This window comes from Muscardinus avellanarius (genome assembly GCF_963383645.1).
Source record: "Muscardinus avellanarius genome assembly, chromosome: 2".
In the NCBI taxonomy this organism is placed as follows: domain Eukaryota; kingdom Metazoa; phylum Chordata; class Mammalia; order Rodentia; family Gliridae; genus Muscardinus; species Muscardinus avellanarius.
In genome coordinates, this window is record NC_137787.1 from 200,480,435 (window position 1) to 200,495,006 (window position 14,572).

A 14,572-nucleotide genomic window follows, 5' to 3' on the forward strand; every position below is an offset into this window, starting at 1 on the left:
ACCTCTATGACCACATTCTCTCTGAGCACGAAGAGCCGTAGGTTAGAGAAGACAGACCACGGCGAGCGTGCGGCGTTTTCAGTCTGGTGTCACCAGGAAGTGACCAGGGTGTGTGACCCCGGCCCCGCCGTCGCACATCCTGAATGTGGGCTCACAGCCTGCCTGCCGGCCACCTCGGAAGCTCCCGGGCCGCTGCTTTGCAATGCAGCTGAGCCTCCAGGCCTGCCCAGCCCAGCCGTCACCCCACCCCAGGGAAGCCAGACCCCCGCCTGTGGATGCATCCCCTCAGCGCGGAACACGTTAAAACCGCCCAGGAATGCTCTGTATCAGATACTAACTATTGTTGAGCAAAGTACCTGAATGGCAAAAGCTTCAAATGTTGAAACTGGCTGGGCACCATGGTGCACACCTGTAATCCCAGTACTTGAGAGGCTGAGACAGGAAGATCACAGGTTCGAGACTAGCCTCAACCATTTAGCCAGGCCCTCAGCAACTTAGTAAGACCCTGTTTCAAAATAAAAGATAAAATAGGGCTGGGGGTATAGATCAGAGGTAGACTGCCCCTGGGTTCAATCCCCAAAAATGTCAATAACTGCCAGTTCTGCAGGTCAGGAATTCTGGGGCAGGGTGGTTTCGACTCAGTGTCTCCTGTGAGATCCCTGCGGTGGTGGTGGCCAGGGCTGCAGTCCTCTGAAGGTCTGAGGGGGCTGTGATCCTTTCCAAGATGGCATGCCCACAGCTCTTGGCCGGAGGCCCTTGTCCCTGCCACAAGGGTCTCCAGGGAATGCCGGAGTGTCCACAGCAGCAGCCAGCCTCTGGCAGGATCCCAATGGTCCAGGAGAGGCCCATGTACAGGAAGCAATGACAGTGGTCATTGTGTCCCCAGTGAACTCCAGGACGCACGGTGTTCAGCATCGGGGGCAGCAAACAGGCACCAGGTGCTACCTGGGCAGCCGATCGCTTCTTCCTCAGAGGGAAGAACTAAGACAAAGCTAGTCGAGGCAGGAACAGCTTTCCATGGGCATCCCAGGCCAAACAAGGCCAAACAAGGGCCTGCCATGTGACCCGGGAGCACCGGCTGAGCCCCGCGTGCTCAGCTGCACCCACACACTGCACACTTGCTTCAAGCCGCTGTCCTGTGCTTCCAGGTCTAAAGGGATTCTTTGGAGAAAAAGGAGCCGAGGGTGAGGTTGGCTTCCCTGGAATAACCGGCATGACTGGAACCCAAGGCCCACCCGGCCCCAAAGGACAGACAGGTAAAAGCCTGCGGCCACACATTCCCAAGCACGTGACCTGCAGACGCTGAGCCTTTAGGCAGTACCTGGCTGTGCCCCCTCGGCTGCAGTCAGTCAGCTCCAGCTAACGTGTTCCTCCACGCTGCGCTTTGCCCAGCTCTGCCTGGGGAGCAGTATTGGGAGAGAAGCAGCCACAGGGTTGTGGGGAGCCCCGAGAGGCAGGTGGTGCACCGGCCCCATGAGAAGTGTCTCCGGGGCAGCCTCTGTCTCTGCAGAAGCAGCCTGGTCTGTCTTAAAGAGTCTCTTCATGCTTTGTGGGCTGCCCTGTGCTCTCTCAGGACATCTGAGAGTGCTGGGCCAGCAGAGGCAGCTACGGGAGCTGGTGTCCCACTCTGCCTGGCTGCCCTTCAGTTCTTCCCCAGCACCGCAGACTGAGGGGCTCAGCTGTCAGGGTTGGCTTCGTGGATTCCCTGCACACTCTGTCTGCATGACACATGTCACTTTCTCTTTAGCAAGGCTGACCTAGTCCTGTTAAAAGGGTGTGTCTGGGCACTTCATCTCCAGGGGGAGGACGGCCCCACGTTTCTTGGGCAGCTTGGAGCTACAGCCTGAGGTCCTCAGCCGCTCCCCTGGAACCCTCACCCCTCCAGCAGGACTGCGCAGAGGGCAGCCAGGGAGGGCTCTCCCCAGGTCTCCAGGGGCTCCTGTGTGGTGAGACTTAACGATGTGCTTCCCCCAGGCTTCCCAGGGCTAACAGGCCTGCAGGGGCCGCAGGGAGAGCCAGGGCGGATCGGAGTGCCCGGCGACAGAGGAGAGTATGGCTGGCCAGGGACGCCAGGTCTACCAGGTGAGACGATTCCTTCCTTTGTGAGGGGCCCACGATCACTCAGCTTGGCAGGGACGAGCAATACCACGCGGGAACAGTGTCACAACAGATCAAAATGTGACCAAATTGTCGTAAGAGCTCCTCTCAGCCAGAGCCCACTGGGCTGTCCCACTGCGCAGGAATAACCCTGAACCGACTTCTTGCAGGTTTTCCGGGAATCCGAGGAATCAGTGGACTCCATGGTCTGCCAGGCACCAAAGGCTCACCAGGGTCTCCAGGTACGTGGGCAGGGGGTTGCCAGGCACAGGGTGCTGTCCCAGCCCCGCACACCCGCTGCATTAGAGGGGACTCTGGGCAGGGTCCAACATCTTTACAATTTAGAAAAGTTGGCCCTGTTCAGCGAGGAAAACTATGAAAATAAAAGACATTTATACAAGAGAAGAAAAAAAAAAAAAAACAGGCACAGGGGCACACACCTGTACTCCCAGCCCTTGAGAGGCTGAGACAGGGAGATTGCATGTTTGAGGGCAGCTTCAGCAACTTATCAACACCCTCAGCAACCTAGTAAGACCCTGTCTCAAAATTAAATAGCCAGGTGTGGTGGAACATGCCTGTAATCTGAGTAGTTAGGAGGCTGAGACAAGAGGATCACAGGTTCGAAGCCAGCCTCAGCAACTTAGTAAGGTGCTTGGCAACTTAGCAAGACTGTTTTCCAAATAAAATATAAAACAGAGCTGGGAATGTAGCTCAGGATACATCCCAGGTTCAACCCCCAGTCGCACACACACACAAAAAAAAAAAAAGAAAGAAAGAAAGAAAGAAAATCACCTATAATCTCATGATGCTATAATGAGTAAAATGCTAAAATGTATCTTTTAAAATTCATCTTTTACAGCCGGGCGTGGCAGGCACGCTTGTCATCCCAGCACTCGGGAGGCTGAGACAGGAGGATCACGGTTCACAGACAGTCTCAGCTACTAAGTGGGCCCCTCTGCAACTCAGTGTGACCCTGTTTCAAAATAAAAAATAAAAAATAGGGCTGGGGTGTAGCTCAGGGGTAGAATGCCCCTGGAATCCATCCCCAGTACCACACAAAAAAAAATAATAATCTTTTATTGGTGCATGGTAATTGTACATCAGAGTGAGATTTATAGTGATTCAGTAATTTTTTTTTTTTTTTTTTTTTTTGGTGGTACTGGGGTTCCTGGAAGCCCTTCTACCTCCGGGATACACTCCCAGACTTATTATTACATTTTTATTTGGAAACAGGGTCTCCTAAGCCAGTGCGTGTAGCTGGCTTCAAACCTGCGCGATCCTCCTGTCTCTGCCTCCCAAGCGAGGGGATTACAAGCGTGCCCACCACGCCCGGCTTCATGTGTATTTATACGCACATTCATCTATGTGCCCCTGAATTTGCACGTGTATCTGTACGTAAATTCACATGCTCTGCTCTGGTTACTGTTTCAATGGGCAAGCGAAGGGCAGTGGTCAGTATGTTTCTGTTTCTGGCCACCTGCTTGCGCACCTGCCACGTGGACAGGGATGTCTTAAGTAGTGTTTCACTCTTAGAAGATGGCATCAGAGCAGCCACAGGAGCCGGAGGCTGAGACAGGACCAGCTCCACGGCCACCTGCCCCCGTGACCTTGCGTGGGGTGTCGTTTCCTCTGTGGAGTGCGGGCTCCACTCTACCCCATGCCTCTGGGTCTCGGGCTCTGCAGCCCCGGGGCCACAGCGAGGTGAACCGGCAGATTCTCACTTCATCGGCTGCTGTTTGCACTCTTCTGTAGGTGCTGACCTGCACGGAGACCCAGGCTTCCCAGGCCCCGCTGGGGACAGGGGTGACCGGGGAGAGGCCAACACGCTTCCAGGCCCCTCGGGGGTCCCCGGACAGAAAGGAGAGCAGGGAATTCCAGGTGAGAATGCCTGTCGCCAGCAAGCATCACGGCCCCGTGAGCAGGGCCCACGGGTGAGACAGACGTGAGAGGGCTGGTCTCGGAGGCCTTGCTGCACACCTCTAGGCCGGGCGTCTCATCTACCTCGTTCCTGGGTGCCGGTTCACTGCCATCCCTCCCACGTGGTGAAGGGCGAGCTCTGGTCTGGCACCTCTCCACCTTCACACATGCCTGGGGTCCACGACACTGCACACGGCCAGAGGGAGGGGGAGCAACATGAGTGTGGCCGCAGGCCCTGTGCTGAGCCCTTCGCCCACCACGGCGCCAACGGAGCCACCACGCGTGGCTGCGCTCACGCCGGGGGATCTGCCGCACCTGGGCTGCCCTCTCAGCACAGTCTACCATCCCCTCAGCAGGCTCGGGGCCAGCCACCGCTGGCAGGAGGGGTCGCACAGACCCTTCCCTCCCCAGCATGCTCCTTCCTGGGGGTAGCGTAGTTACTGCCCCCTTCCAGGATGACTCCGGCCCGCCCGAGATGACATCAGAGGAGGAGAAGAGCAGGCTTGCAAACTGGTTGCTGGTCCTAAAAACAACTTGTTTCCTTTTCCTTCTAAGGGGAGCGAGGCCCGGCCGGGAGTCCAGGACTGCAGGGGTTCCCTGGCGTCACGCCCCCTTCCAACATCTCTGGGTTACCTGGTGACGTGGGGGCACCAGGGATATTTGGCCTGGAAGGTAAGCGGGGTGTGACGCATTTGCTGTCTGGAGATGGGGGGGGGGCAGAGGGTCGCTCGGCTGGGTGGACAGACCTCCATTTTACCCCATGTCCAGTTACGGCAAAAGGAGCAGGCACCAGGGCCTGATTCCATCACCTACACCATGTGGTCCCTAGGAAGTCAAATTCCATCACCTACACAACGTGGTCCCTAGGAAGTCAAATTCCATCACCTACACAACGTGGTCCCGAGGAAGTCAAAGACAGGGCATGTCCGTCACACTGTAGGAACAGAAGCTCAAACTGTTGTGGACTCAAAAGCTGCAGGAGTTTCTCCTAAATTACCCTGGTGGGCTTGGGTACTGAATTTACATTCCTAACGACATGTTACTTGAGTATTGAATAGCAGTGGAGTTCAGATAAGGCTCCTCATTAAACAGTCATTGTGCATCCATGTCCAAGCAACATTCACCATCGCCAAGAGGCAGAGCAGCCCAGGCTCCGGTCAGACGAAGGGGTCAACAAAAGGCGGTACATATGTGAAGCAAGTTAGTCAGCCTTAAGAAGGAATCTCTGACACTGCAACATGGATGAGCCTTGAAGACACTACGCTCTGCGAAATAAGACAGTCACAAAAAGACAGATGCGGCATGAGTCCAATTTTGTGAGGTCCATAGAGCAGTCAAGTCCACAGAAGCAAGCCAGGCGTGGTGGTGCACACCTGTAATCCCAGTACTTGGGAGGCCGAGAAAGGAGGGTCACAGGTTCAAGGCCAGCGTCAACAATTTGCTGAGACCCTTCAAAAAAAGAAAATCTAAAGAGCTTGGAGTGTAGCTTGGAGATAGAATACCCCTGAATTCCATCCCCAGTACCAAAAACAAAACAAAATAACAAAAAAAAGAGCTGGGATGTAGCTCCGTGGTAGAGTGCTTGCCTGGCACTGCAAGGCCCTGGGTTCTATCTCCAGCAGGTGTCTTCTGGCCACCAGCCCTCCTGCAGCGAGTCCTCAGCACCCTGGTAGGTGGTGGCAGACCCCTCGGGGTCCTGTCTCAACTCCCCTCTCTTGTGACTAATGCCCACAGGCTACCCGGGACCGCCAGGGCCACCCGGGCCCGCCGCTCCTCCCGGAAGCAAAGGAGATGACGGGAGCCAAGGCACTTCAGGAATCCCAGGCACCAAAGGATGGGTTGGGGACCCAGGGCCCCAAGGCCGGCCTGGCGTGTTCGGACTCCCGGGAGAGAAAGGTAACAGTGTCCACGGGAAGGGCCGGGTGGAGCCCTCCCAGGACCCGCGTATTCTGACCACCTGTTTGTGTTGCAGGACCCAGGGGCGACCCAGGATTCATGGGCAACACCGGAGCCACCGGGGCTGTGGGCGACAGAGGCCCCAGGGGACCCAAAGGAGACCAGGGGTTCCCCGGTAAGAGGCCCGAGAGCCAGGCTCAAGCCCAGGAACCTGGCCCTCTGCGCTGGGCTGGGGGCCTCCAAAGGCAGATACAGAACCCTCCCCGCACGTGGCCACTCTCGGGGCAGAGAGAAAGCCAGAGCGGCTCCTAGGGAGGCAGGAAGAGTTGGGAGGCGGGCCAGGAGTGCATCTCAGGAGAGTTAGCCTTAGGCTCCTCTCTGGACCACGAGATCGTGCCAGGGTTCCAGGATGAGCTTCAGCGGGAAGAAGAAACGGGTGAGTCTGAGCGAGAGAGCGCGGCTTCCTGGGTGTTGACTGGGCCGTTCTCTCCCTTACAGGCGCCCCCGGTTCTGTGGGGTCCCCAGGGATTGCGGGAGTCCCCCAGAAGATTTCTGTCCAGCCGGGGACAATGGGTCCCCAAGGAAGGAGAGGACCTCCAGGGGCACAGGGGGAGATAGGGCCCCAGGGCCCTCCAGGAGAACCAGGTAGGCTGCGGGGAGGGGCTTCTCTCCGGCTGGCCTTCCCACCTCTGTCCTCCATGGCTGAACGCTGTGTTGCCATGGTTCCAGTCACTCACTCCTTGTCTGGCAGGTTTCCGAGGGGCTCCAGGGAAGGCCGGGCCCCAAGGAAGAGGTGGCGTGTCTGCTGTGCCAGGGTTCCGGGGAGACCAGGGGCCCATGGGGCACCAGGGCCCGATTGGCCAAGAAGGTAGGTGGTGGGCGTTGAAGAGAGGAGGGGAGGTGTAGTGCTCCTCTGAGGCCCCTGAGGGTGTGACAGGGAGCTGAGCTGCAGGAGAGAGTCAGATGAGCCGGAAACTGCTGCAGCCTCTGCCCAGCCCGCAGACCTGCTGTGGCTTTGCCCCTGGGCACCCAGCAGGAGAGCGGGCCTGGAGTGCCCGGGCCCCTGTCTGTGGGACGCCTGAGCACAAAGCAACCAGCAGGCTCCACAGTCAGGCTCCTAAGGCCCTCGAGGCCTTTGACATGGAGCCCAAATTAGTAGGAGCATTGCAGTTTCTCCTATTATGTATTTCTTAAAATTATGTGTACATCGGAGAGGCTAGGTATGGTGGCACACACTTGTCATCCAGCATTCGGGAAGCAGAGACCAGACGATTGTGGTTTGTGGACAGCCTCAGCTACTCTTTGAGACCTTTCGCAACTCAGTGAGACCCTGTTTCAAAAAATAAAAAGACTAAAACAATAGGGCTGGGGTTGTAGCTCGGAGGCATGATGTCCCTGGGTTCCATCCCTGGTACCGCAAACTGGCAAGAGGGAATAGGCCAGAAATAGAGCGATTTGGACAAAAACAGTTAAGACTGTTCTGACCCACCTGAGCCCAGTGTGCGCCACCGACGTGAGCTGCTGGGCTGAAACTAAACAGGCTGCGCTGTCTGCGTCCAGGTCCAAGGGAGCGGAGGCCCTGCCTCCAGGGCCACCCTCAAGGGACAGAGAGTCCCCGGTGGGAGAGCAGCAAGGCAAGTCCTAGGAGAAGGCTAAGGCGGGTCGGTGGGAAGGACCCGCCAGGACAGCCAACTAAAGATGTCCAGGGGTGCCCTGCTGCAGACAGACTGGAGGCTCGCCCGGGGCAGTCAGGCCCAGCGGAAGTTACTGGGAGGCAAGTTTCAGTTCTGCACAGGAAGAACATTCTAGCACTGACGGCCAAGCACACCTGACTCACCGGTCCCTGCAGTGCCCAGCCCAGGGCGCTGCAGCCGGGTCGAGCGTGTCCATCCGCTGGGCTATAGGCCTCCAGCCCAAGGGGTCCTGGCTCTGCTGGCTCTGCGTTCAGTGTGCCCCGAGGGAAACAGTCCTGTGGCAGCCGAGTTTCCAGGCCCTTTCTTCAAACCCTGTTTGTACCATCATTATTGATTCCTGCTTACTAAGCGTGAAATCTAGGTCAGGTCCTTCCAGAAAGGACCTTGGTCTAAACAGACTGAGACCTAATGTGGGAGAAGGAAGAGAGGCTGTAGATAATCCATGAACGTCCCTGCCCCGTGGGCTGAGGGCGCACAGGGCAGCTGGTCAGCAGCAGCTTTCTCTTGGGCTCTAGGGGAACCAGGCCGCCCGGGAAGCCCCGGCCTACCTGGCATGCCGGGCCGAAGCGTCAGCATCGGCTACCTCTTGGTGAAACACAGCCAGACGGACCAGGAGCCCATGTGCCCCGTGGGCATGAACAAGCTCTGGAGCGGCTACAGCCTGCTGTACTTTGAAGGGCAGGAGAAAGCCCACAACCAGGACCTGGGTAGGTAGCGCGGCCTGGCCTGCTGTGCCAGGCCCTGGCTGGCCAAGGCCGAATGGCCACGGTAAGACTCAGGAGCCCCGAGGCTGAGCCGTCCTCCTGACGGTAGCCCTGGCCCGCCACATTCTGGAGCTCAGAACAGGTGACGATGGCTTTGGACAGAACTTTTTGCCCCTTCAACCCAGGGCCCTGGAGCAGGGCCCTCTTAACTTGGTGTTGACCTCCCCGGGCCCACGTGCGGCTCGAGCCAGGCGCGGACCCCTCCACTGGGGCCACCATCGCCTCACCTCTGTCCTGGTTTTTGCCCAAGCTCTGCAAACAAGCCGAGTGGGGCTGGGGCTGGAGGGGCTGGGCCGCTCCTCCGTCCTTCTGCAGAGACCCCGGGAAAACGGACACGTGGTTTGTGTGTGTCCTTACTCGAGTAAGCCTTTTAAAAGGCATGAGTGTGACTTCAGAGAATACATGAAAGCGAGCGAGGAAGCGGGCAGCGCCTCTGCCTGGGTCCCGCAGGGGAGGCTGGCAGGCCGCAGCTCCGACTGGCCAGGAGGGTCACTGGGGGGGCGGGGGGGGGGCCGCTGAGCTCAGCCCCAGGACTTGCGCACATTCCTGCCTGTGTGCTCTGCTTCCGCTTCCGTGAGTCCTAAAAAACAGTGGGGCACAAGCAAGGAGGACAGGACCTGAAATGGCACAGGGGCAGGCCAGGGCGGGCCAGCGCTGCACTGGACGGGGGCTGCTGCGAGCTCCGAGCAACCCCTAGGGAAGCGAAACCTGCCCAGCCCAAGGCGCCTCTGGCCAGGGTCTCTGCACCAGAGGTGGGAGAGCCGTTGGGGCTGGACCAGCTGGAGCACGGGGCCAGGAGCCAGGCCCGCTGGGGCGGCCCCTGGGGGCTTCCTGGGCTGTGCTGTGAAGGGCTGAACGATGGCCCCTCCCCACGCACTCAGGAAGAGGCCCAGCAGGGCTCCTGGAAAATGCCGTATACAGTCTTAACGATAAAAGTGAAGTTAAAGAAAAAGAGAGCTGGCCTGTAAAAAAGTATACATGCCTGTAATCTCAGTGCTCGGGAGGCTGAGACAGGAGGATCTCATTTGGAGGCCAACCTTAACAATCTAGAGGCCCTCTGCGATTTATTTAGACCCTGTTTTAAAATAAAATAGGGCTGGAGGTGTTGCTCAGAGGTAGAATGCCTCTGGGTTTAATTCCCAGTGCCACAAAAAAAAAAAAAAGGAAAGAAAGGGAGGGAAGGAGGGAGGAGCCTCACCTGGTCCTGGTGGCCGCCGCTGTGCTCACGTGCGCCTCCTGCAGGGCTGGCGGGCTCCTGCCTGGCGCGCTTCAGCACCATGCCCTTCCTCTACTGCAACCCGGGCGACGTCTGCTACTATGCCAGCCGCAACGACAAGTCCTACTGGCTCTCCACCACCGCCCCGCTGCCCATGATGCCCGTGGCGGAGGACGACATCAAGCCCTACATCAGCCGCTGCTCCGTGTGCGAGGCCCCGGCGGTCGCCATCGCCGTCCACAGCCAGGACGTGTCCATTCCCCACTGCCCGGCCGGCTGGCGGAGTCTGTGGATCGGATATTCCTTCCTCATGGTAGGCTGCTTCCCGCTCCCTTAGGGCCGGGGAGCCCACTTCCTCTCCCCAAGCACACGCTGGCTGGGCGCGCAGCAGGAACCTCTGGAGAACTGTGGCAGGACGCTCTGCCGCCCGAGGGAGGGCCGGGGCCGGGCAGCTTTTGTTCTGCTAGCTGAGCCTCCACAGGCACAGCGCGGCCCCCCAGACAGCAGCTCCTAACTGCAGCCAAACCTTTGCAAGGAGTGCCGCTGGGATACATTTACATCCAAGGGGCCACCGCAGCTCACAGCCCCTTGGGTAAATTTCCAATCTTAGCGCCATGTCAAAAAATGCTCTTTGTGGTTGACCAGAGGGTAAGTATGCGGAAGATTGTACCCGAAGTCCTGACAGTCTCACCCAGGATCTTTCTAAACCTAGAACACCCTCCAGCCAGGCTGGTAACACACACCTATGACCCCAGTGCTTGGGAGGCTGAGACAGGAGGATCCCAGGTTTGAGGTTAGCCTCAATAACTTAGTGAGACCCTGTTTCAAAATGGAAATTTATGCCAGGCATGGTGGTACAGGCTTAATAACCCCAGTACTTGGGAGGCTGAGACAGGAGGATCCCAGGTTCAAGGCCAGCCTCCACAACTTAGACTGTTTCAAAATAAAAGGTAAAATAGGGTTGGGAGTGTAGTACAGAGGTAGAATGCCCAGTACCACAAAAAAAATTAATTTAAAAAAGAATATCCTCAAGCTAATTAGAATATCTGTTTGATCTAAACTGCACGCGCGCGCGCGCGCGCACACACACACACACACACACACACATACGTAAAGCAGCTCTGGGCGCCAGCTTCAAGCTGCCTTTGGCTAGCATGGAGCCTGCCTCTGGGCACCAACTCAGAGCCCAGCTCCAGGTGCCACCACGCACTTCAGAGGAAACAGAAACGTCTGTGCCAGTGAAGGCGGGACATTAAAGGCACCTCAGAAACCCTGCCCCCGCCTCTGAGCCCACTCACTGCTTAGTCAACCTCTGGTGGAGAAAACCTTTAATTCTTCCAGAAATATGTATTACGGAAAAGCCAGCGAGCACAGGGTTCTTTTAAAGGAAAAATAAAAAATGAAGACCACGCCTCCTCTCCATGCTCCCCGTGGGGACAGAGGGCAGGGCGCCCGCCGTAGCCTTCAGCTTGTCAACCATGGGTGTGAGTCCACATATTACCTTAAAAAAAAAACTAAAGCCGGGCGTGGTGGGCACGCTTGTCATCCCAGCATTCGGGAGGCTGAGACAGGAGGATCTCAGTTCACAGCCAGCCTTAGCTACTTAGTGAGGCCCTTTGCAACTCAGTGAGACCCTGTTTCAGAATAAAGAATAAAAAATAGGCCTGGGGCTGGGCATGGTGGCTCACGCCTGTAATCCCCGCGCTTGGGAGGCAGAGACAGGAGGTTCGCGTAGGTTCGAAGCCAGCCGCGCTGACTTAAGAAACCCTCTTTCAAAAATATAAAATAGGTCTGGAAGTGTAGCCCAGAGGTAGAAGGGCTTCCAGGAACCCCAGTACCACAAAAAAAAAAAAAAATAGGGCTGGGGGTGTAGCTCAGAGGTAGAATGCCTCTGGGTTCCATCCCCAGTACCGCAAAAAAAAAAAAAAAAAGCTAATATTTTGTATTTTTCTTTCTTCTGCTAGACATTTTTGTTTGACTGGAAAATTGGGTAGAATTTTCTGTTTTACCAAACTGCAGTCACTGCATCTTCTGATTACACCTGCCATCTTGCTCTAGTTTTCACCGAATGGCGGGTTGAGACTGCGGGCTTGTGCCCTGGCGTGCCCACAGCGTGTGCCAGAGCCCAGGCCGCTCCCTGCCCCTTTGCTGCACACGTGCGCGCGCGCGCGCGCGCGCACACACACACACACACACACACACACACAGCTGAGCACAGTGCCGTAAGAGTAGGGTGCAGGAGGGGGGTTGCCAACACAGATGGGCCGTCACATTTGCCATTCAGTAAGAACTGAAGCGCCGCGGGCTCTAACCCGTCTCCCTCCCTCTGCGCAGCACACCGCGGCCGGGGACGAAGGCGGCGGCCAGTCCCTGGTGTCGCCGGGCAGCTGTCTGGAGGACTTCCGGGCCACGCCGTTCATCGAGTGCAACGGGGGCCGTGGGACGTGCCACTACTATGCCAACAAGTACAGCTTCTGGCTGACCACCATCCCGGAGCAGAGCTTCCAGGGCTCGCCCTCGGCGGACACGCTCAAGGCCGGCCTCATCCGCACGCACATCAGCCGCTGCCAGGTGTGCATGAAGAACCTGTGAGGCGCGCTGCGTCCCGCCCGTCGGCGTCCCGCCCGAAGGGCCCCCTTGGTGCTTATTCTGAACTTATTACCTCAGATGCTGACCCCAAAGTTGATTTTATCATTTTCTACTAAAAACAAAGAGGCTACCAAAGGATTTAGCACCAGCACTTCCACCTACGCCCAGGTCAGCGAGCAGGTGCCGGTCACTCCAGACCTGCCGCAGAACGCAGCCCGCACGACCCCGCAGACGCCTGGCGCCCCGAGCGCTCCCGCAGGGCAGATGGCCAGGCCAACGGGGCCACCCGGGCCACCTGCTGCCTCGCCCGGCCTCTAGATGTCCTGCTTCCCTGGCCGCTGCGGCTCCGGCCCCCTCGGTGAGGCGGCGCAGACGGGAGGCTCAATACACGCCGGTGGCCGGTGGCCGGGAGCTGGGTCGCCTGTCCGTGCGGGCCCCGCGGAGGCTGGCGCTGTCTCCTAGGCCAGCGGGACGGCAGCCGGGTCCTCTCCCCAGCACATCAGCGGGGACGCGGAGTCCCCTCAGGGAGGGACACCTGTTGTTTTCCTACCGCATCCTGTGGACCACTGGGTTGGGCCCAGGCCTCCCTGGGTGTCTCCTGCAGCCGGGGCAGGAGCCGGGCCTGGGGCGGAGTGTGTCCTGCAGCCTCTCCCTCGTCCCTCTCTGCAGCAGACTGACCTCTTCCACCTGCCTATGTAACAAGCACACAATAAAATTGGTTTTGAACTTTTCTACACCCCAGGTTGCTGACGGCTTCGTTGCCACGCGTCCTCACGGAGCCTGGCTCGCGGTGCACGCGTGTCGGCGGCCTCCGTGTGTCAGTAGACCGGAGCCAGGATCCCAGGTTGCCTCTCACCCCTCAGGGAACTGTGTGTGATCACCTTGGTCCCGTGCCACCTGTCAGAATGTGCAGTGGAGCTTAACACAAGCCCTCGCGGGGCCAGGGCTCCAGCCTGACTCCCAACCCTAGCCTCACGTCTTAAAGACACAGTCCCCAGGACATGGCTCCAGCTATGGTCTCCTCAGAACCCGCTGGCCAAGCCGCCTGGGGCAGTCGTTTCCTCCTACTGCCCAGCCCACCAGTATCCCCGGGAAGGAGGGGCAGCAGAGTGCCAGGCACCGTGGGTGCCAGGGCTGGTGCTACTGGTCCACATCTAGACATAGCTGGTTGCCACAGCAACCACTATAGCCCAAGGGTGGACAAGAGGGTGTGAGACCAGGACTTCATGTCCAGAAATGGCGCTGCTTGCGACAGGGCTCCACAAAGCAGAGCACGGCACCCCGCTCAGAACCACACGGCAGAGAAGGCCGCACAGACGCGCTGGGCCCCTGGCCACAATGAGACAAGGTTCCTGCAGCACAGGGTGTTAGGAGAATCCCGTCCCCACACGTGGGGATGCCTGTGTGTGCTGGCACACACCATCCTGGGGCTCCTGCCACGTCCTGGACCTTGGAGGGAAGGCGAGAATGTCCGCCACCTGGGGACCGTCAGTGTGTTCAGGTAGAGGGCTAATAACTACACCATGTAGAACTGCTTTGGAAATAAATTCCATGACACACTCGGCATGGAAGGAAAGGATGACATCAAGATATGTGCCACGGCCGCGGAGCCGGGGGAAGCTGACACTGGCTCAGGGTTCCAGAGCACAGTCCACACTTGGCCGACTCTGAAGGCGGACGTCATGGCGGCCCTGTGTGGGAGACACAAGCAGAGCTCAGCTGAGGATGGGCGCAGAGGAAGCGGCCACCGACGGTGGATGGAGCCCCCGGGCCATCCCAGGCTGCCTCCCCAGCCAAACTGACCTACCTGAGTTATCGCCCTCCATCAACGAGAGGGTGGGGTCCCCAGACAGAAAGAGGGCCTTAGGTGAAACCAAGGAAACTGAATAAAGTGTGGACTTAGATTTTAATAATAGAAAAAGAGGGGGGAGAGAAGAAAGGGGAGAGGGAGGAGAGGGAGAGAGGCTTAAGGACCGGTGGAGGGTGATTTATCAGCAAGCCGAATATACACGTCCAGTTAGATGTCAAAGCAGCCAGCCCAGAGCTGCAGCGAGGCGAAGGTCCGCCCGGCCTTCCCGGTGCCTCTTCCTGCTGTCGCCCCATGGCCGCACTCACCCCAAGCTCCCATCGCTGCCCACCATGACATCCAGTGTGGCCATCAGAGCTGAACCGCCTGGTCCAGGGGAGGGGCCGGGGAGGGGCTGTACAGCCTATGTCCCGCTGCCTGAGGGCCGCCAGCTCCACGCTTCCCAAAGGCGCGAGTGACCGCGCGCTCACACCGAGGACCGCGCTGGTCCCGACTGAACATTTCTCATAGTTCCTCAGAGTGGGGGAGGAGGAGGCATTAAAGCAGTGTTGTGCAAGCCGGGCATGGCGCACACTTGTCATCCCAGCATTCG

At 58.2% G+C, this 14,572-nt stretch overlaps 1 protein-coding gene across 1 annotated transcript in view; it reads left to right on the plus strand.

Annotated features, from left to right (window-relative positions):
• COL4A2 (collagen type IV alpha 2 chain) overlaps nucleotides 1–12,176 on the plus strand; it is a gene marked incomplete at both ends in the record, with an annotated part of 160,090 nt that extends 147,914 nt beyond the window's left edge. Inside the window, 12 exons of the mRNA XM_080689505.1 lie at nucleotides 1,149–1,256; nucleotides 1,975–2,082; nucleotides 2,268–2,339; nucleotides 3,850–3,975; nucleotides 4,570–4,686; nucleotides 5,749–5,910; nucleotides 5,987–6,085; nucleotides 6,409–6,555; nucleotides 6,662–6,778; nucleotides 8,120–8,311; nucleotides 9,611–9,897; nucleotides 11,919–12,176. Of these exons, the coding sequence (XP_080545631.1) occupies nucleotides 1,149–1,256; nucleotides 1,975–2,082; nucleotides 2,268–2,339; nucleotides 3,850–3,975; nucleotides 4,570–4,686; nucleotides 5,749–5,910; nucleotides 5,987–6,085; nucleotides 6,409–6,555; nucleotides 6,662–6,778; nucleotides 8,120–8,311; nucleotides 9,611–9,897; nucleotides 11,919–12,176 (1,793 nt within the window). The remainder of the gene's footprint in view (nucleotides 1–1,148; nucleotides 1,257–1,974; nucleotides 2,083–2,267; nucleotides 2,340–3,849; nucleotides 3,976–4,569; nucleotides 4,687–5,748; nucleotides 5,911–5,986; nucleotides 6,086–6,408; nucleotides 6,556–6,661; nucleotides 6,779–8,119; nucleotides 8,312–9,610; nucleotides 9,898–11,918) is intronic.
• Nucleotides 12,177–14,572: the final 2,396 nt, after the last annotated feature.